Source organism: Chrysemys picta, chromosome 13 (genome assembly GCF_011386835.1).
Source record: "Chrysemys picta bellii isolate R12L10 chromosome 13, ASM1138683v2, whole genome shotgun sequence".
In the NCBI taxonomy this organism is placed as follows: Eukaryota; Metazoa; Chordata; order Testudines; family Emydidae; genus Chrysemys; species Chrysemys picta.
Window position 1 is genome coordinate 35873380 of NC_088803.1, and position 22499 is coordinate 35895878.

At 47.4% G+C, this 22499-nt stretch overlaps 1 protein-coding gene across 2 annotated transcripts in view; it reads left to right on the plus strand.

Moving 5' to 3' along the window:
* The window catches only part of RIMS4 (regulating synaptic membrane exocytosis 4), a 76405-nt gene that overhangs the window by 42429 nt on the left and 11477 nt on the right, over window positions 1-22499 (plus strand). For both annotated transcript variants that reach the window (XR_006176389.2, XM_005295293.4), the window contains exon 2: window positions 7573-7714. Coding sequence is in view for 1 of the 2 variants with exons in the window: in XM_005295293.4 (XP_005295350.1) it covers window positions 7573-7714 (142 nt within the window). In the remaining variant the exon portion in view is untranslated. The remainder of the gene's footprint in view (window positions 1-7572; window positions 7715-22499) is intronic.

Here is a 22499-nt window from a genome sequence, read left to right on the forward strand (position 1 = left end):
AAATATTCCAGATTCTCTAAAAAGGACTGTTTGGTATGCCTCGTACAGACAAATTGACTTGTGCATTCCGTGTGGATGGCAGGCTGTCACAAGTGTTGGCTATTCATGCCACTCTGTAGAGATTTCCCCCCCCCCGCTTTTGGATTTGAACAAAGGGATTGTTTTGTTAATCTTAGAATGGATTCATAATGAAATGCCTCCTGGCAAATGGTCTGCTGGGGATTCAGCTCAGCATCTGAATAAGCAGAAAAGAAAGCCATTTAAACAACAGCGTTTATAAACGGAGAAGCTGGCATTCAAGTTCTCTTCTCAGTGAAGCCTTTGAAAATAAGACTTTTATTTGGCAGAGTAGCGAGAGGTGGCCAGCAGTTCAGCTTAATCACTTGTTCGCTTCTGAGCTGAGATTCGCAGTATCTGCTCCATTGTGCACTTGTCAGTCTAGTCACTAAAGGCCAACGGTAGTGCCCAAGGAGCCTTCACTTCTACCCGCTGTCTGCCCCAGGATTTGGTTCCTTTGTGAGATGTTCACTGGCTGAAGAATGCTCCCTCCTTGCCTATTTTCACCCACAAGGCTGCCCCAAATCCCTGACTCTCTTACTAACTCAAAGCAAACCAGCTAAATGCAGAAGTGAGCAAAAATTCATCAATATTTTTGTTTCTTTAAAAACAAAAATTTGAATGACTTTAGTGCCTGTGGAAATAAAGGGAGATTTACTGCGCCTTGTTTGAGTTATGAATAGTGCAGGCAGGTTCTGTGCAAACTCCTGCCTGCAGTTCTGCCAATGCACCTTAGTCTTGACCTGCCAGCCCAGTCTTGTTCTCTTGATGTCCCTGAGTGCTGACCTGCAACACCTTCTCCTGTCATAGGGCAGGTCTACACTATGGGGCTAAGTAGACTGAAGTTACACAACTCCAACTACGTGAATAACGTAGCTGGAGTCGACGTACCTTAGGTCAACTGATTGCCGTGTCTACACTGCACTGGGTCGATGGGAGAAACTCTCCCGTCAACTTATCTTTACGCTTCTCGTTACGGTGGAGTACCAGAGTTGATGGGAGAGCGATTGGCACTCGTTTTAGCGGGTGAAGACCCGCTAAATCGACCCCCGGTGGATCGATCGCCATGCGTCGATCCCCCAGTAAGTGGAGACAAGCTGTTTGATTCAGCTGTGCTGGTGCACCTCAGTCTCGACCTGGAGCACCCTCTCCAAGCCTCGGACCTCTCTTAGTCAGAGTATGTAAAACGTTTGTTTGTCAAGTAATTTTGCAGTGGGAACAAATGGGACTTAGGAGCAAGGCTAAAGCTGATTTTCACTTGCAACCAAAGCCAAAATGTGAACACTGATCTCGAGAGATAAAAGGCTAATTAATGTGTTCCACAGGGGGCTCGATTGTGCAGTGGGGTAGTGGTTTGGTTCTGCCTGTGCGTAACTGTGCATATTAACACACACACTGCTTTGAAGCAATAGATTAACTTAGAAGCAAAGCTATTCAGTTTTAAATTCAGTCGATTTCTACTCCCAACCTTGAATCGATGTCAATTAATTTAAAAGGCATGGAAGGCACCACTCAGACACGTCTACCCACACTGCGTTAGTTTCCTCCTGTGCCAGGAGAGTTCAAGCCAAATGGACCAAGCATGAGAGAAATTGAGTGATGAATATAGGGGATAGTTTTTAAAGTGAGAAACTGGAAGAGAGAAGGATGGTAACTGTGGGAGGGGAGGAGAAGTAAGAAGAGAAGAGGTGACGGGGATAAAAAGAAAACAGGAGGACTGAAAGTCTCAGGAAGATCAGCGGAATAAATGGAGAAGCCATCATCTCTTGGAGTGTAATTGTGCCCAATAGCAATAATAGCATAATTCTGTCCTTGCATGAGTTGCTGTACAATTCTCAGTGGATTTTTAGGACGTTGTGTCCTCTGTACACAGAGAAACCTGTCAGTTGCATCGAGACAGGAGCTTTGCACTGACACAAGATAATGTGAGCCATGCAAGACAGGGCCTGCTTGCTGGGCCAGTGGGGGGTGGCAGTAGGGTTACCATACGTCCGGTTTTTCCTGGACATGTCCGGCTTTTCGGCAATCAAACCCCCGTCCGGCGGCGTAGGGTCCGGAGGCATGGGGGCTGCCTGAAGCCGGTAGCGCTCGGGCAGCTCAGCTTTTAAACAGAGCCGAAGAGTCAGGGGAGGAGCAGAGCCTCCGGCCGCGGCGGCTCTCCTCCTCCCCTGACTCTTCGGCTCTGTTTAAGAGCCGAGCGCTACGGGCTTTGGGCAGCCCCCGTGCCTCCGGACCCTGCGCTGCCGGAGCCCGGGAGGGGAAGTGCCCGGCCGGGGGCGCAGGGTCCGGAGGCATAGGGGCTGCCCGAAGCCCAAGCGCTACCAGCTTCACGGTTTGCCGGGCAGCCTCCAGACCCTGCGCCCCCGGCTGGGCGCTTCCCCTCCCGGGCTCCAGCTGCGCTGGGGAAGCGCCGCCCGGGGGCGCAGAGTCTGGGGGCTGCCCGGCAAACCATGAAGCCTGTAGTGCTCGGGCAGCTCTTTTCGCGTGGCTGGGAGTGGGAGAGAGGAGGGGCAGAGTTAGGGCGGGGTTGGGGCGGGGCTGGGGGTGGGAAATGGGCGGGGCCAGGAGGGTCCTCTTTTTTTTTATTTGTTAAATATGGTAACCCTAGGTGGCAGGGGAGATGGAGGAGAAAGTGAGAGAAGCGCCACCATTTTTCTTGCCAATATTGAGACAAAAGCAATTCCTAAAGGTAGTCAGCACTGCCAATCTTGTTACACCATTCTTGAGAAGAGCTGGCTTTTATTGGAGCTGACTGCTGCAAATACATTGAAGAGAGAGAATGCTTAGAAGTGTCCGATGATCTGTGCGCTGCTTTATCCAGGCGGCCACTTTCACTCCCTCTAGTCCACTGCTGGACTGTCTGGCAGATACAGTGCTCTGTGCACAAGATATTTACCAGCTGATGAGGAGGAATGCTGTGCCCAGGCAACACAGTTCATCTTGCCAAACCAGAATCTGTTTTTTAGCACCGCGTTGCACTGACAACTTTATTGCTTAATTGGAAAAGGTGCAGAGAGTAAATCTTCCACAGACATGGCAGGAAAGATCAAAAGCTCACTGTACTCATTCCAGAGAGCACTAACAAATTAAGACAAATTATTTTGCCAGGCAACATCCCCATCCAAGTGGTACCATTACACTCTTCATTTTACAGGTCTTCCAAAGGAGCTTTTATCACTCCTACCTTTTGGATACAGTACTTGGGCTCAGGGAGGACTGTCTGAGAGTCCTTTCAGACCCCATCCGTGCTGTTCCTTTATTGGTCAGTGGGAGTCGCTGCTGGGTGACTGAGAAGAGTTTTGAACATGTAAAGATGAAACATAAGTGCTAAATATTTTTTATTATTATTATTTCTCTTCCACCTTCTCACGCAGAATGTGCTGTTTCTCCATGATGCTTCTGTGACACTTCTTATAAAGAGGACCGTGATCAGTTGTTCCTCCTGTACACAAGGGAAGACAAAAAGTAATTGGCTTAGTATGTAGCAAGGGAGATTTCGGTTGGATATTAGGAGAAACTTTCTAACTTATATGGTTAGTTAAGCACTAGAACAATTTACCTGAGGAGGTTGTAGAAGGCCCAGCCTTGGCGATTTTTCAAAATGGGTTAGATAAACACTGATCAGGGTTGGTCAAGGATGGAATGCATGGTTAATCCTTCCTCGGCACAGAGGGCTGGATTAGATGACCTCTTGAGGTCCCTTCCAGCCCTACATTTCTATTGTTTTTTCACAGGGCAAGTTCTCTTGAACAGGCATCAAATATCATGGAGAACACCTGTAGGAAGGCATCCCAGTCAGTTAGTATCGGGCTGTTGCACTCCATTGCACGCCCTGTCTAACGTTTCCCGTGACAACAGACTGATGATGAGGCCCATGGAGAAGTACGCTCACAGGCAAAGCAGGAACAGAAGTCAGATCAGTTCAGGGTGCGATGCTGAATGCCGCGCCTGAGGCACAGCATTCTGAGCAAGGAGCTTGTCCGCTCCTGTCTGTAGCGACAGGTTCTTGGCTGCCAGCTGTGTCACCTGGGCCCACAGTTCCTGGTGATCTGCCTGGAGGTGGGTAACCCGTAGGGTGACCAGATAGCAAATGTGAAAAATCAGGATGGCGTGGGGGGTAATAGGTGCCTATATAAGAAAAAGCCCCAAATACCGGGACTGTCCCTATAAAATCGGGACATCTGATCACCCTAGTAACTCGCTCTTGAGATTCCAGCACCCCATGGGACAGAGATTGGTCCAATTGATCCATTCCTACTCCTGCTGGGACCCGGGGATGGTGGGAGGGGTTGTGCAAATTGTCTGGTCTGTGGAAGAGGGGTATCGGTGACCAGGATGTGGGTGGTCTGGTTGGGTGGTCAGCGTTTTATTCAGGAGCCAGATGCAATGGGCATATCTGAAGTGAAGAGCCAGGTGTCAGAGCCAAAAGTTGGAGCTGGGGTCAGACAGGAAACGAGCCGAAGCCAAGGGTCAGTGCGGAGTCAGAAGCCAAAGAGCCGTAGCTTGGGGTCGGAGCAGTTGGAAGCCAAGGCAACAGGGCTCAGGGACAGGAACAAGTCTAAGGGCAGGAATCGGGAGCAGGGTCAGGGTCGAAGTCAGGAACCGGGGACGCAGTAGGGAGTCAGGTAGCAGATGGCAGGGTCTGTAGCAGCAGCAAGCCAGCATCCACCTTGCTGCACAGACAACTTCTTGTGTCTTTCTGGTTTAAATAATGCACCTGGCCCAATCAGGGACACTGAAGCTCCTCTAGTTAAGTCCCTGTGGGCGGTACCTTTAGTGGAGCATAAGGCCTCAGGGCTCCCAGGTGGTGGTGGTGGTGTGGATGCAGCAATGGTCCGCGGGCCTGGATTCAGGAACTGCAGACACTCACAGTCCTCTGCAAACTGCCGTTGTTCTCCTCATCTCTTCCCCTGCTCCTGAATCACACATTTAACTGGACAGCCAAGGAGATGCAGCAGGCACCTCAGGACGCCAGCAGATATGCAGCTGTGTGTTCTGCTGCAGCAGAACGTATCCAGCGCCAGCTGGACGTGAGAGACCATCTCCAATACAGTGCTGGAGTGTGTCCTGCATTCCCTGTATTTTGCTCTCTCTTGCTGTATGGCAAACCTTTGTGTTGGGCCTGAAAAATCTGTCAGACAAGGCAGTGCACTGTGCCAGGCAGGTGCCTTGGGATGCTAAATGCCTGCCCACACCACAAGCCTCTATTAGTTTGTTGTTAACCGCAGGTATATGGTAATTTGAGAATTTCATTCCATGGCCATCTCCAGTTACCGTGGAAAAATCAAATGATCTTGAGCGCAGATGTTTCATGGTTAGGCACTTAAACATTTTTCAGTGCTGGTTTATTATTATTGACTCAGGTTGATTTTAAGAGGAAAGAACTGAATATGCAACTAAACAACAGAGGAAGGATGTGAGTATTTTGAGGGTGTGTGCATAACAAGGATGGGGAGGGGAATTGTTGAGGATGGTAGAAAGGGTATAACTAGGGGGAGCAAAATGACAGTAAGGAGGAAATTAGACTGTCGGGACAGATAACATTACAGTGAAGGAGGGGTGTTCTAGGCTGTGGACATTTAGAACAAGGCTGGACAAAACAGTAGAAAATACACCATTGGGAATAGTCCTGCAGTAGCTGGAACTAGATTAGGCCATCTCATTGGGCTTTTCCTTCACTGAAGTCTGAATATTTGTTTTGTTTAACGCTTTTGACTTGGATAGAAGTGGTTTTTATGTTTGTTTGTTTGTTTGACTTTCTGATTCATATGATGTGCCTCTCCCATTGCTCTGGGCACACAAACAATACAAACTGTATTTAATGTTAACCAAAACATGCAAACTGTCTGATGCCTGCATACGGTACTGTACGTGTGGGCAGCAGCTGGTACAGAATGCCTTTGGGCCTAAATGTTTACTCAGTTGGAAACCTCAGGGTATTGCAGAGAAAGGGGCCTTTTTAGCTAAGTTAATGGAAGATGCTCTGCCCTATTGTTCACCTACCAGTGTTAATTTCAAACGAAGCGTAGGGCAGGGCCCTGCTAATAGGCCAGCAATTTCTGGGAAATGCCCATTCACACAGAGAACTGGAGAAAACCATTCCCAGGCCAAGCAGCTTGCTATACACATAAGAAAGAATAACACAATACTTTCCATGTGTACAGACTGAGCTCTCAGAGCTTCTGAAGTGGCTGTGAGGGCCCCATCCTCTTCCATGTTTTGAGAACTCTCAGTACCCTAAAACTGGTACTTCCAGGGCTGATGTTGTCTTGAACCGGTTCATTTCACATACAGAAGCACTCTTCATAAAGTTGGGGTGCTTCTGGAAGTGATGCCACTTAACAATGTTCAGTTCTCTCAGGGTAAGTTGACTGTTTTGAATACTTGCAAGCATTTTGGTTGCACCTAGGAAAATGGGGCCCAGAGCTGGTAGAGGACATTGGACTCTGCCATCGTTCAATATTCAATAGGAATACCAAAGCGGTCCGGTGGGTCACATCTACCACCTGAGTGTTAACATCCAGAACATTCTTATACAGGTTTATGGGTGGGCACCTTTAAAAAGATTCCCACATTACAACTCATTCAGAGAACTTGCAGCAGACATCGATATTTCAGGATAAGCATTGTATGTAGGCTGAAACTTGTTAGCTACCTAACAGCAGCAAAAGCAATTAATGTTAATGGTATTCATTATATAGTCCTTATATAACATAATTCATTCTGAGAAACGCAGACTGCTAAAGAGAAGGATGCAAATAGCAGCTGTTAATTTCAGAGTCTTTGAAGATTAACCCCAAGAGGAAAAGCTAATCTGTGACACCAAATTCGGATTCCCACCCGACTCGAGCTGAGGGCGTGTGTGAACGTAGTAGCCCTTGCTGTGGGCTTTTCTGCTGTTTAAAGCCCCTCTGAGTGGCCTGCATTGGGAAACCATTTTGGAGATGCCTTTATGGTCCCTTATTGCTTGTGCCTCAATTGCTCTTTCATTCAGAGTGTTCCTAGTCCTGTACAGCCCCTTCTCTCCCCTCTGATACTTCTGTTACTGTCCTGGCACTCTGATTCCTCAGCATTCCTCACAACTTGAAACAGTGGGGCAGATTTTCAAACACATTAGATCCACAATTTAGTACCTAATCTCTGCTCATAATTGTACAGTGTGCATACTAATTGGGCAAGTCCACACACCGTTTGGCTGTGTGTGTGTACATCTGTGTGTGCGCATGCACACATTCCATTCTCTGATTTGCATGCTCAAAGTAGGCTAGCAATTACATTTGCATTTTGAATGCCCAACTGGGTATCAAGCTTGTTTGAACATCAGGCCCATTACGAACAAAGGTGAGAGCTACAGGCTTGAGTGCGATAAAATATGAAAAGAAGGAAGTGCAGGGTGGTTTCTGGATTCCAGGAGTAATTCCCTGAAAGGCCTTCCCTTTTGATTGTTGTTCTGCAATGTTACCATACGTGCTCAGAACAATAGCTAACTGCCTGTGCTGTCTCTCTTGTTTTTAGACGGGGATGGGCGGAGACTCAAAGGTGCTATCCAGCGGAGCACAGAAACTGGTCTGGCTGTCGAAATGCCAAGCCGGACGGTCCGTCAAGCCAGCCATGAATCCATTGAAGACAGTATGAACAGCTATGGATCTGAAGGAAAGTAAGTCAGCAGGGGCCAGTTGGATAATCACTTCTGGAATGCTCCATTCCCCCTAAACCTATTTCTTTTTGCATGATCGATGATACATTTGTCTGACTTATACATGCTGTAGGTGCATTGGCAGGGAATTCAGTTACTCTAAGAGTCAGAACAGAGCAGTTCTTTCCCTGAAAGGTTTGCAAGTAGTTTTGCTGTTTATACACTTCTTTTAGCGTGCTCATGAGTCTGAACTGAAGAGGATACCCATCACTCATTACAGACTTGCCTTTAAAAGAAAACTCTCTGGGGTGGTTATGGTAAATAAGATTACAAGTGTTGATGTTTATAATGTGTTACATTTCTGTTGTCTCTCTTCTCCCACAAACTCATGGGGGGGGGGTGGAGGAAATGATTGTGTCAAGGGATGGAAGGGATATATCTAGCAAGATAATCTCTAGTAAATAATTAAATACATGTTATACTCTTAGACACCAAAAGTTTAAAACTTCTGAGTTATCGTCTTCGGGTGATATATTTAGAAAGCTTTCCGGGCCTGCAGAACAGCGATACCATGATATGCTGGATTTGGGCCTTGCAGTTTTGTGACAGTACAAATCTTGAAGCATAGAAAACACAGGCCAAAATTTTGGGGATCCGAGTTGCTTGAAATTCTGATTTTGTTTTTGCATGGTTGAGGCAATGTGTGGAGATGATCACTTTTTATCCAGGGGCCTTCCGAGGGAATCTTTTTGGGAAAACTCTTCTGCAGTAAGAAGGGAGCCTTGTTACAGCAGATTCTGTGCACGTGGCTGCAAGAGCAGTAACTGACTTCACAAGTTCACGGCGTGTAACTAAACTCCGCTTATGTTCTGATTATATGTGCTACTGAAGTCTGACTTGGGATCAAGTATTAACTACCAACTGTGGCTTGTCTGTCCATTCATTCCTGGCATTCCTAATGAACCCATCACTGAACTATCTATGTGCCCGTGTAGACCAAAGGCTCTCTAAAATAAATGTCAATTAAAACTGTGTGATGAGAAAAGTAACTATTTTAAGGGAAAACCAAACTTTCCTTTGATATATCAACAAGGATAACAGTGGAAACATTACACAGCCCTGCATCCAGGGCAGAAATGATAATTAGGAGCTGTCTCTGAGGCAGAAATCCTGTCACTCCAAAGCTGTGGTGTAGCTTATCTCCTCTGGGAGGACCTCCCTCCAGGGAAATATCCTGCCATACTCCCACAGTCCTGCCACTCTGAGTTCTACCTTCACTCCAGACTCGGAGGATTAGAGATTAAGCCCTGTCCCTTGGCAATGCAGTCTGAGAATCTGCTTTCCCTGCAGGGCAGGATTCTTTCCTTTACATTGATGCAGTTTGGCCTCTCAAAAAGGCTGTGCAATCCTTTGGGACATCAGTGCAGTATTACTGCATAGCCACGCAGCCATGGCCAGGCATTGGTAGAGAAATAGAAGCCTCTTCCAATGAAAATATTGCACTTCGGTAAATGCCATTGTGCTGTGGTGTGTTGCACTTGCAAAGGTAAATAACACACAATGGGGGGAGGGATAGCTCAGTGGTTTGAGCATTGGCCTGCTAAACCCAGGGTTGTGAGTTCAATCCTTAAGGGGGCCATTTAGGGTTCTAGGGCAAAATCAGTACTTGGTCCTGCTAGTGAAGGCAGGGGGCTGGATTCAATGACCTTTCAAGGTTCCTTCCAGTTCTAGGAGATAGGATATCTCCATTAATTAAAAAAACTATAAGCTTGGTATAGGAAAATAAATCCTCTCCTGCAACCCCCACATATTTGTTTAAGCTGCTATAAAATTCCTGTTATAACCATTTTTTCTCAAATAAGAAGTCAGAATGTTCTAGAGGGCTCTGCCAGGCATGGGATAGCCCTCCCCATACTGCTCTGGAAAGGGTGATAAATGTTTGTTGTGTGCTTTTTTTTCTCAGCTCAGTTAATTGAACTCCTTTAGAATCCCCTCAGGTATCTGCAATTATCCATCAGAAGCACAAGTGACTAGCAAACAGGTTTGAGAGCACGAAGGGCCCATAGGGCTGTATGTGCTAGAAACATGTTGGGATTTTGGATTATTTTTAGCGTTCTTGTTCTTAACAAAGAAGGGAAGCATTTGGGGAGGAGTTTTGAGAACCAGAAATTTAAACCAAATCCATTTTTGCCTCTCTCGCAGCCCGCAGAACACAATTACAGCAGGAGAAAAGGAGATTCATGTGACTACATTAGCTCTGGCAGGGTTTTCTTTTTAGTGCTTGGTTTCTTACTGCTACAGACATAATGAGGACAGAGACCATCTTAGCTTAAGGCCTTTAACAAACCGATCTTTAACAAGATAAGATTGCGCCAATATTTCAAGCCATACATCAGTATGCAAATTCTTTCCAAGAGGTTCTAGGCCCATTCTCCAAAAGTGCTTGCTTTGGAAACTCGGAGTGTATTTTCTATAATCCTCCACGAGGGGAGGACTACCTGGAAGATCTCTTAACGACAGCCCATTAATTCTCAGTACCTTTCAGTCTGCAGGTGAAGCTCTGGAGTTTTCTTTTTCCTGAAGGAGGGAACAGAATCTCTGCTCCCAGTAATTTGGAGTTATACATGCTTTTAACAAATAGATTGATGGCTCGTTTCACATATATTTAATTAATTGGGCATGTGGCTAGCAAGAGTTGTACTCCTCTCATTTCAGATCGAATAGAATTACAATGGTAGAATTTTCCTTTGTGTAACATTCTAAATGACCTAGTTTATAGTGGGGATTAAGGTGACTATCACTGTGTGTGAAATCCAGATGATTTCCTTTAAAGTTGTGTTACATATGCATCCAAAGAAGTGGGCTGTAGTCCATGAAAGCTTATGCTCTAATAAATTTGTTAGTCTCTAAGGTGCCACAAGTCCTCCTGTTCTTCTTTTTATAAGAATATGGTTACCTTAAAGTACTGTTGGGTCTAAAAAAGAGGTGCTTACCAGAGCCTTTATAATGGCGCTCTTTAATCTTTGTTATACGAAAAAACTCACGTATTTAATCTTTTTGCAGCACGGTAGTTGTGCTGTTACCAATAAGTACTTTTGAAATAATTTTCAAGAGAAATTTTCAAAAATAGGTATTTGAAAATGTCTGAAAGGAGGAGAGTTATCTGTTTCAGTACGCGCCCAGCATACAGTGCCATGAGCAAATGGATCAGAATTTGGCTTGGGTGTGGAACTTACAAATAAACATCTGATAGTTTAACAAGGAGCAAAGAAATTCAGATTTGAGCCTGGTCCCTCCATGCCTTATCCTCTGCTCAAGCTCTGTTATACCGGGGTTTTGCTCCCTGTGAACCAAATGATGTTACACGTCATTCAGGAGGGAAACAGGGACTCATAGGTGCTGGAACTCGGGGGGGGAGGGGGTGCTGCATCACTCCCTACCTTGAAGTGGATTCCATTATAGACAGGGTTTACAATACAAATGGTTCCAGCGCCCCTGCAGGGACTGTTACATAACTTCCTGCCAGCCATTTATTTTTTAAATGCTGTGTGAGGACACTCAGCCCTGGAACAGAAGATTGCCAGTGGCCAGAGGCTATAATGTGTGGTGCTTGTAGGCCTTCTTGTTTTTGCTAACTACTGCTGGGATGATTAGGTTGCAGGAAGCAAAGGTGATTTGCTCGGCTCAGAAGAGCTCAGCAGGTGGTGACTAGTGAAGGTGCAGAAGAGTGATTGTGTAATATGTGAGGAAATTAGCAAGCCTGTCCAGCAAGGACACCTTGTCATTTGCCATGTCTTCTCTTTAAAGTTTTGACAAATGTGGCATTGAGAGAACATATCTCTGAAAGCTATATATCCAGATGTATAATTACAGGGAAACCCATCCCAAGCAACTACTCAAGGAACTGGAAAATTTCAGTTGCTTAATAGATGTAATTTTGTAATGTGGTCAAGAGTGGATTTGAATCCAGTAAGTTTGAGGATACGTTGTGGTGGGATACTAGGAGCTTGCCTAATAAGGTGGGGGTGGGAGAGGTCTCTTGTGCAGATTTCACTGAAGAACTTTTGATAATATTGTTAACATGGCCAAAAATAATAGAACAGAAGGAACTTGCAGTACCAATGAAGAACACTGTTACAGAAAACTAGCTGGTACACCATGCTGCTAGAAAGCTTTGCTGCAGAAAGTACTAGGGTAGTTGATGGGGAGGGGGCTATGGACCAGAGCTAGAAATGTGTCAGCAGAGCTTGTGGAAGAGCTGGCGTAGGGCTCAGATAGCAAAGAATGTTGCATAGCTAAATAGAGATGCCTAAACAGAGCTGTGTCATTACTTCAAGACAGTATGGTGATGGGTTGTATAGAAAACCTTAAGACAGATAGGTGAAGTGAAGGTTCCCAGGGAAGAAACCGGATTCATGCTGCCTAATTGGACATGTTCCAAGGTACTATTCTCTTGTAGCAAGTCAGGCATGCAGTTGACTAATAATGTCCACTGTGTACTGTCAACATTTAAAATGAGAGAGTTTGGGTTAAATACTACAACCTAAACAAAGCAATTCTGCATCCTGCTGAGCTGACAAATATTCAGCTGGCCACTAAACTAGATAGAGCTTATAAAATCTGAATGCTGGGATGCCTTAAAAATGAGCTAGATTATTACACAGAACCATGGGCGTAGTTTGGTGGGAGCAGGCGGGGTGTTGCCCCCCCCCAAAAAAACCTGCAAGCCTCGGGCAGGCGTGGAATTTGCCTCCCCAACACATAGCCCCATTGGCCTGACTGGAGCTGCCCCCTCAAATATAGAAATCAAACTATGCCTATAAACAGGTGGGATGTCCAATTATTACACAGAACATTTCTGTTTCATGGAAACTGGGAGGCTAGGTGGACCCTCTGAAATCTTCCACACTTCCAATGAAGTGATGAAGTAGCAGCATTCTCAGTCTTATAGGAAACTTATCTCCTTTCCCTGAGAAAGACAGCTAGACATGCTTCTTATAGTGTATGAAGACAGAAACAGAGGGCTGACCTGTGTCATAATTGAAGCTATGAAAGAAAGTCTTAACTTTTTAGAGTTGAGTTATCTGCTGCAATGTGGTCACACTTATAAGGCAACTCACTTATTACTGACAATTTACACAGTGTGTGGGGGGCGGGAATGTTTCTTTAGGAAATAATAATTTCTGATCCTTGCAGCATCCTGTCTCTGAACACATGCCATTTCAGAAGGAGTTCTCTATTTTATATTTCATACTGCCTACAAAACAATGGAGGAGCCTTTAAAAATGTATGGTTTATGAGACATTCCCTTTTAGGCCATGAGAAATATTGGAATCCTAACCCCCTAGTGGAAAGCACTGACTGTAGTATCTCTGAGTAATGTTTTCATGTTTAAACAATGAAATTGTTGTGGCACCTTAGAGACTAACACATTTATTTGGGCATCAGCTTTCATGGGCTAGAACCCACTTCATCAGATGCATGGAGTGGAAAATACAGGAGCAGGTATAAATACATGAAAGGATGGGAGTTGCCTTACCAAGTGTGAGGTCAGTCTAACCAGACAGTTCAATTAACAGCAGGATACCAAGGGAAGAAAAATAACTTTTGAAGTGGTAATGAGAGTAGTCCATTTCAGACAGTTGACAAGTTTGAGTTGATCACAAGTAGCCTGTTGCTTGTAGTGTGTTAATGAATCCATGAAAATTATAGAAGGAAGTGAAAAGAAAATCGCCTTTGTCTGACTATGCTGTGGCTGTGTAACTTCACTGAAGTTAAGCCAGCGCCACCAGTGTGACCCAGGTGTAAGGTAATGGGGAATTACTTCCTCTCTGTTGGGTTTAAATTCAGGCCAGATATTCTGATCCTGCAGAGCTCACGGAGTCATTTGATTTACATGGTTGAAAGAATTGGGACAGACCTCGTGTGCTGGAGGGTGGAAGCCCTGATTGTGCAGCATAATACAGCCCCTTTTACACCAGTGGGTGGAGCCTGGCACCGACCCACTGGCGTGGGGCTGCCATGCTGTTACAGAATACCCCCATCACTGGGGGGCTCTCCAGTGGCGTAGCCAGCTTCTAAGAGGAGGGGGAGAAAACATTAAAAAAGGGTCTCATCAGTAGCTAGTACAGATGCCTGGCTGGTGAGGCTTGCGCACATGCTCAGAGTCCATCTAATCCCAAGATCTGGGGTCAGAACAGAATTTCCCCCCAGGTCAGCTTGGCAGTTTGATGGTTATGTTAAGCTGCGCTCCTCTCCCCCTCCCCCGTGATCCTCCGGCTGCGTGCCCTCCCCTCTCCTCCCCGCTCCTCCGGCCGCGGCTTCGGGCTGCATGCCGCGCCCCCCCGCTCCTCCGGCTGCGCTCCCGCCACCCCCTCATGGCTGCTGGCCACGCTGCAGCCGGCCAGCCTGCGCCCCCGCCTCGCTCCTCCGGCTGTGGCGGCTGCGTGCCGCATGCTGCGCCCCTGCCCCCCGCTCCTCCGGCTGCGCGCCCGCCGCCCCCCATGGCTGCTGGCCACGCTGTGGGCAGTCAGCCTGCCCCCTCCCTCACTCCTCCGGCCGCTTTGGAAAGGCGCTGCTTTTGGCAAATTTGCTGAGGGGAAGCGGCTGCTTCCCCTGTGCCTCGCTAGCTACGCTACTAGGGCTCTCAGGCACAATGGCCCTACACCAGGGCCCTACAGAGGGTGGGAGGAGACTTGCTGCAGCTCTTTTGTGCTGGCATAACTGCCGATGTAGGGCCATGTCCCAGGGTAACACAGGGCCCACTGAAGGGGTCAGACACCCGCCCTACCTGTGACAGGCTCAGCTAAGGAGAATGAGCCAGCCCAGACTCACCTGTGGATCGTTAATTGCCTGAGTGGCCGGGAGGCACTTAATTAGACAAGGAGCAGCTGAGCCTAATAAAAGACTCAGGAGGGCTCAGTCAGGAGGCCCCAGAACGCAGAGAAAGCTCTGGAGGAGAGGGACTTCTCAGGGGCGCTGTTTCGAGAGCTCACTAGAAAAGGGGATCTAGGAAAGGTGCCCCTGGTCCCAAGAGAGCTACAAGGGGCAAAACCCTTGCGGGAGGCTCAGCCCCAGCAAAAGGACTTTACCGACAAAGGCTTGAGGGTCAGGTTGTTCGGGAACTAAGCACTGCTCCAGGGAAGAGCTGCACAGCTGCAGAGTCCAGGGAAGGAACCCTTCCTGACTCCAGAAGAGGGTCCTGAGTTGCGAGGATCTTACATGTGAAACCCTGGAGGGAGTAGAAAGGAGGACTCAGTTGGGGGGTGGCTGACTAAGAATACCAGCTAGGATGCTGGATTGAAGGTTTGTTTGCATACCATGTTTGGCTGTTGATTAAATAAGCAAGACCCTGAAGGGGCACGGTTCACTATCTATAAACCTCATTGAAGTCATTGATAGTCCATAAGAGGAAACTGAGGCAGAGACCCAACTCAAGTTCCGCACCAAGCTGCAACAGGGTCCTCCAGTGGTGAGTGCCTGCCATTACTAGGTCATTGCAAGCTGGCATAATTTAGAGCAGTGGCTCTCAACCTTTCCCCTTTCAGGAGTCTGATTTGTCTTGCGTACCCCAAGTTTCTCCTCACTCAAAAACTACTTGCTTACAAAATCAGACATAAAAATACAAAAGCGTCAGAGCACACGATTGCTGAAAAATTGCTGACTTTCTCATTTTTACCATATACTTAGAAAATAAATCAATTGGAATATAAATATGGTACTTACATTTCAGTGTACAGTATATAGAGCAGTATAAATAAGACATTGTATGAAATTTTAGTTTGTGCTGACTTCACTAGTGCTTTTTATGTAGCCTGTCGTAAAACTAGGTAAATATCGAGATGAGCTGATGTATCCCCTGGAAGACCTCTGCATACCCCCAGGGGTACACGTATCCCTGGTTGAGAACCACTGATTTAGAGCACCTGCCAGGTTGTTCTGAGTTGCACCAAAGGCAAAGCAAGCTCCTAAAAAGAGAGAGTTAGAGAGGAGAATGGTATATTCCAATGGACACTGATACTCGGAGTCAGGACTCACCAAATGGGGTGGAAGTTGGAAAGAAAGAGCCCAGAGTATGTGAACTGTAAGAGTGCAAGTGCCAGCTTTTTTATAACTTAATGACAGCACCTGGTGCACAAGATCCCAGAAGTGATTTAAAAATAGATGTGAAAAGAGGTCACAAACTCCACAGGGACACGAAAAGAAATTAATGATGTGTCTTTCCAAAGCTGGCTGTGCTGGGAGGAGCTCTGCATACTTAATACATAACACACCATGCACTGGGCTGAGGAGAGGAAGAGCATGGCTGTACGCGGGACAGAGGCAATAAGCTCTGGTGCTCTGGATTTTCTTCGAACCATTCATTATTGACATTGGCATTGTCCACCTAACTGTTCAAACCACTCTCTGTTCCCAAACAGGCTTTGAAAAAGCAGCTCGGGAATTTGAATATATTTAAAGGGAGATGGTCCAACAAAGAAGGAATTGTCTCTTTTGGCAGTGAAGGGCATAAAACTAGCAATGGCATTTGCTGGGCTGTGCACAACATCAAGTGAACACAGGGGCAGGTGGTGCGCCACCGGCGCTGCATCAACAATTGGCCTGGGGCCTTTTAAGCCATACTTCCACTGCACTAAGTAGGACAGATTTCAGATGCGCCAATCTTCAGGATAGGCATGCAGCCTGCAGAGAGCACCAGGCAGATTTCTAAAGTCATAAGGTGTATAACTAACTATGTGAATACAGGCTTCATTTGCTCTCACAATTATTAGGATTGTGTGCACAAATCATGTAATTTTGCACACCTACGTTCTTACAAATGTACCTCCAGAAGTACATCACTTGCACATGTAATTACTCCATTTGCAAACCCAACAAGGGTAATTAAATACACATTTTGCCAGTACATTGCATAGCTAACATCTTTGCAAATCTGTCTGCCAGAGTACTAACGCTGCATGGCTGTTTGGATTAACATGGTGCATTGCATTAGAAAACTAAGCCTGTGTCTGTGATCTTGTTTCCCTCTAGTGGGTAGTAGCAGCAACTGTAATAGCCTGCCGTTTGCAACTTAACAATAAATCCTGCTTAGCTGTCTACTCCAAAAAAATGACAAGTGGGTTTTTTTTACCCACAAAAGCTTACGCCCAAATAAATCTGTTAGTCTTAACGGTGCCACCGGACTCCTCATTGTTTTTGTGGCTACAGACTAACATGGCTACCCCTCTGATACCGTCTATGCCAGTGGTTTTCAACCTGTGGTCCGTAGACTATGCCTAAGATTTGCATTGGGGTCCACACTTCCATTCTAATATTTTAGGCGTCCACAAATGAAAAAAGGTTGAAAACCACTGGTCTACTCCATTAGCCCAAGTGGTAGGGTCTTGTGCTCGTGGTGTTGAATGTTCCAGGATCAGTACTCAACAGCCATGGTCTCTTCATATGCATGGCCATGGTTTGTTCTGCTTGTCTCTCTGGTCTACACCTCTCTATTGAAGCTTACTGCAGCCATGGGTCAAACTGAGCAGGGCTGCCCTTTGATCTCCCCTGATCATACTGAATAGGTCCTCCATATGCCCTCACTGGTGCTGTACATACCTGTAGGTCAGTGAAGGAGTCAAGTTCCATGTGAAAAATCCATCAGCCCTAATTTCATTAAAATGCCACCATGACAAAAGGGTTCTAGTCAGTGTAAATGGGAGCAGAGGACCGTGGAAGAGAAATGGATTCCCTTTTCTATTCAGCTAGCTGGGATGCAGCCATGTTCAGGCCAGCCATGGCTTCAGCTCCTGCACTTGCCTGTCTACAGGGTACAGAGTACAGACTCTCTGCCAGTCGTGTGAAAATGCTGACAAATGTCACCTGACAATCTTTGCCTGTGTTATTTTGCAGCATGAGCTAGTACTGCAGCAACAACCCGGCTCTGCCTGGTCCCAGGGGCTTCACTAGTCCTAGCAGTCACTTTGCAAGTCCAATGAGAAACGCTACCGCCTTATTTCTGGCAGCTATTTTTAGCAGCTTTTTGTTGGGTTTGAAGAAGAAAAATCAGCACATTATGTGGTCAGAGCCGATTTGTGGCCTTTTCCTCTATCTAAGGTGGAGGGGCTTTTGTCAAATAGCATCTGAATTTGAATATTGAATGGAAACAAAAGAACCCCATGAGTTCATTTTCTAAACTGTATGGAAAATATGCTGAAGTTGACACGTCAAAAAAAGAAAAAGTTAGGATTAATTCAACAAACCCCGTTCTGCTTATATGTCACAGACTGAGGGAAGGAGAGATTGTAACCGTAGGGTAGAGGGTTTCGGAAGGAAAGTGACTCTTCTCCATATCCGCTGTGCTTGATTTGAGAGGAAAGGAAATGAGGCCAGAGCTGAGGCATACTCAGTGATGGGATAATAAAGCCCTTTCAGATTCACTCCAGTGTGTTTGAAAACCATCTGCTGGCTGGAACCCACGCTGGAGCTGCCTCTTTTGTGTGTGAGGCTGGCCTACTTGTAAACGGTGTGTCTCTGCCAATGCTCCCAACCTGAGAATTCAATTGGAAAGATTATTGCTGAATCAAGGGCAGTTGGAGAGAAACAGATGAATTTCTTCAAAGGACTGGCAGGAAAGTCAGCTGCTGAGTGCCCTGGGTACTGTGAAGCAGCAAACAGCAGGGGGAGAACTCTCAGGAACAGCCAGCCAGAGTTTGAAAGACCAGAGCCATGAGTGAATAGTCACACTTGAGCTGTTCTGGGGCTGCTGTCCGTTTCAGAAGGAGGAAATGAGGGAGCTTTCAGAAGTGCTTTGGTTCAGTCCTGCAGGTTTCAGAGCCACACTGCAAGTTCCAAAGAGAAACTTGTACTGACCCAGGAAACGGATACATCTCAAAGTCTGCCACAGTCCCTGAGTTTGGAACCTAGAATAGATCACCCAGGCGGCGGCCAACCCCCTGCCAGGGGTAGGTCTTCTGCTAAACTGTGTCCATGGGTGCTTCACAAGCCTGAGTTTGACAGCTCCAAGTGATGCTTCTCCCCTGAGAGCAGCGGGACTGTGCATCCCTTGCTAAGTTTGGCATCTGTTGCATGTCTTCCCAAGAGCTGTCATTTGATCTGAACTATGGCAAAGGAAACCATTTGTTCTCACTTACTCCACCTACCTTTCTGCCAGAAGAGCCCAGTGCTTTCCTTCCAGATGCCAGTGCAGCGTCCCAAGCTGCTGTATAAGCACTGGAGCACATACAACACATCAAGCTGACTTAGAAGGTCCTTATTTTAGCGGATCTAGCTCAGTCCTTGCTGCAGATCTTTCTTCTCAGACTTGCTAACTTTCTAGACAGCTTTATTTTCCTCTCCCCTCCTGTCCTGTCCCCAGGCAGAAGCTGTGGCTTTGCTTGAGGCTGCATAGTACTTTTCTAGGCAAGAACTATTGTTTTGTCCCAGGATTATTGCCAAAGCCATGGGGACAGAAGTGCTCTTACGAAGTTCTCACCAACTAGCTTGAGTGTGAACACCAAGGGCTGGTCTACACTGGGGGGGGGGGGCGGGGGGAATCGATCTACGGTGCTCAACTTCAGCTACGAGAATAGCGTAGCTGAAGTCGACATATCTTAGATCGATTTACCTCGCGTCCTCACGGCGCAGGATCGATGGCCACAGCTCCTCTGTCGACTCCGCTTCCGCCTCTCGCTCTGGTGGAGTTCCGGAGTCGATGGGGAGCGCGTTCGGGGATCGATTTATCACGTCTAGAGGAGATGCGATAAATTGATCCCCGATAGATCGATTACTACCCGCCAATCCGGCAGGTAGTGAAGACGTACCCCAAGCATGGTGCCTCACTACTGTGGGTAGCCACGCTGGCTTCCGTGGGATGTACCACCGGCAGCTCGAGCATGCTGGGGTCTCATGTGCACCCATGTAGTTACTCCGTTCCCCATTCCCCACCTCCAGTGGCAGTTGCCTTTTGACAAGGCAAGAGGGGGTGGCTGATACCCAGGTGCAGCACCATCCACATAGGCATAGGCTAGGGCTGCGTGGACCTGAAGCAGTCCCAGATTGCATGGAGTGGGAGGGGACAGTGGCCAGGGAAGACCACAGCGGGAACAGGCAGTGACTGTGTGGATTCCAGCTGTGGGAGAGATGGCAGCATGCAGGACACAGTTGCTGGGTGATCCTGGAGGAACACCCGTGGTGGGAACGTAGCTAAAGCAAGAGAGGCTGGGACACTGATCCCGCCCCCCAACCCACGTGTCTCATCCGGAGAGGGGAGATCTCTGCACTGCAGGTTTTACAATCACCGGGCTGCTCACAGGGGCACCCTCAGCAATATTTTCGCATGGGGCGCCCGACGTATTGTGCCTCAAGGGATTCTGGCGCTAAGTTTCTTCAACAAAACTCTAGCTCAGTGCAAGGAAACAAAATGGAATCACCCACGGAGCCTCAGCCCTAGACAAAACCCTCTCATGTCTGCCTCCCTGTGGCACCCTGCTGCCCTTTTCCTGGCCAGCTCCCCCGTGCGGGCACTCCCTGCGGCTCCCTGCACTTGTAGCAGGGCTTGAAGCTGTCGCTATGCAAGCTCTGGGGGCAGAGCAGAGGGGATACTGGCTGCTGGAAGTGGGGTTAGGCCAGACAGGCCCTTGGTGGGGAGAGCTGGCACAGGAGCTGGTTCTCCGGTAGTGGCAAGGAGAAACAGCACTGGCCACCCTACTGTCCTTTGAGGTTTGGCCCTGCAGCCCTCTGTCATGACAGGATGACAGGGCCAAACGTGACTGGGTGGCATTGTGACCTGGTGCATGGGGGTCACAGAGCCCCATAGCTTTGGCCTCACGGCACCTCCATCATGACCTGAGTGGTGCTGTGACCCACATGCACTGGGTCACAATGCTACTTACTCAGTTTTGGCCCTCCCACCCCCGCCAGCCACTCACTACTCCCAGTAGTAAGCACTGTCTCTGTGCAGGACTGGACTCAAAGGTCCCTTCTCCAGGGCTCCATCTCACATTCAGTATATCTGTCCTGTTCCTCTGCTCCCAGCAGCACTAACTTGGGAAAGTGCTGCCTCAGAGCAGAGCAGACAGACTCCATTCTCCAGCAGAGCGGGGAGAAGAAAGCCAGGAAGAGAAGTGGGACTATAGCATTGATTGGAAGCAAACTGCAGCCAGTAGTTACACCTTCCCCCAGAGGATAGCATGCTTCAGTGGGGAGGTGCCTCTCTCAGCTGAAGAATCAGTGATGCAGACTTCAACAGCTGAATCCAAAATAAAGCAAAAGCATCAGCATTGTCTGCAATTAGTGCTGATAATAGATCATGCCATGTGAGGCTTGTCTGGAAATACCACCTGGAACTATTGCACAACCAGGAGACACAGGGTGAAAACTCTTAATTCAAGGAGACTTGGGGGGAAATTGGCCCCTGTGCAGAGGGTTTCCCCCAAGCTTGCGCTCCACTTAATGCAGATCTGTGGGTGTTTTGCACTGGGCTGAATTTTGAAAGTGCTCAGGGCTGGATTTTCAGCACCCAGCAGCTCCCACTATGATGCTTCTAGCCAGATTTTCCACAGAACCCAGCTTGCTGAGCTGTTTTTGAAAATCTGGCCCTTAATGTGTAAGTGTGCGATGCTCTTTCAGCTACTTGTGTGGGGGTCAGGCTGGGCTATCCTGCCAGCTCTCTGATTTCTTTGGGCAGGTTTGCTACTCATACGGGGAAGTAATTATGCGCAGTGGGCTGATGCTGGGCTGTTGGATAGCTAATAAGAGTAGTTGCAGCTGACTAAATAGTATATACTTGGGTCTAATGTCTCTCCCCACGGCCAAGCAGAGCCCCTCGCCAACCCCTGTGTTAGTGTCAGTTAGCTACCGTTTTGCAAAGTTTGATTTGTACTGATTGGAGACTGAGCGTTAGTGAACATTTGACCCTTATTACAGATTTGTTTTAAGGACCCAATTTTAAGAAGCTGTGAAGTGTGTCACTAAGCAGGCGTGTCTCCCCCTGTGGGGACATGACTACAGAGGACTCATAATTACACTTAGGATTCATGTGTAGCAGCTTCCATGGGGAAGATGGGTCAAAAGCAGGGCCTATCATATGTATAAACAGAGTAGGAACCCGTGGGGGACAATTCAAGGGCTTTTTAGGCAGTTGTGTAGCTGCACTGGCACAAGCTCCTAATGTAAATGCAGCGCACCAGTGTAAACTGTGACTTGCACTGGTGCAGCTTACACTTGTGTGCCCCACATCTACACTGTAGGTTTGCACCCATGTGGCTAAAACCCCAAAGCAGACAAGGCCATAGATGCCTTGCAAATGGGTTCATATCACAAGCCTGCATCCCTAACAGCTCCATATTTTTTTGCTGCAGTACTGTATCCCTCCACCATGGTTTGAAGGTACAGTCTGTAAGTCCTGCATATTCATCATGGGATGCAGCAGGATTAGTCTTCATGATAATTTCAGACATTTTGCTGAATGAAAACTACCCGGGGAACATGCTGGATGCTGCCAGGCTGCAAAAGCATTTGATTCAGAATGCAAAATGTACCACCCTTACATGGGGTCCCTGTGGGTCAGGAAAGATGCATATTCCGGGATTGGGGGGGGGGAGGGGTTCTCAGTTTGGCATCCCTCACCTGAGCTCAATCACTTTGAAACCCCTCCCACCCCAAAGCACTATTGTCCTTGTTTTGTTTTTTAAAAAGGGGGAAGGAGGAACCAACTACCAGGCACTTAATTACAGACCACCCCAGACATTGTTCAGCTTTAATCCTGCAGGGAAGGGGTGATGGGAAGCACCTGAACCAGGGACAGGAGAGTTGATTTTTCTTTTTA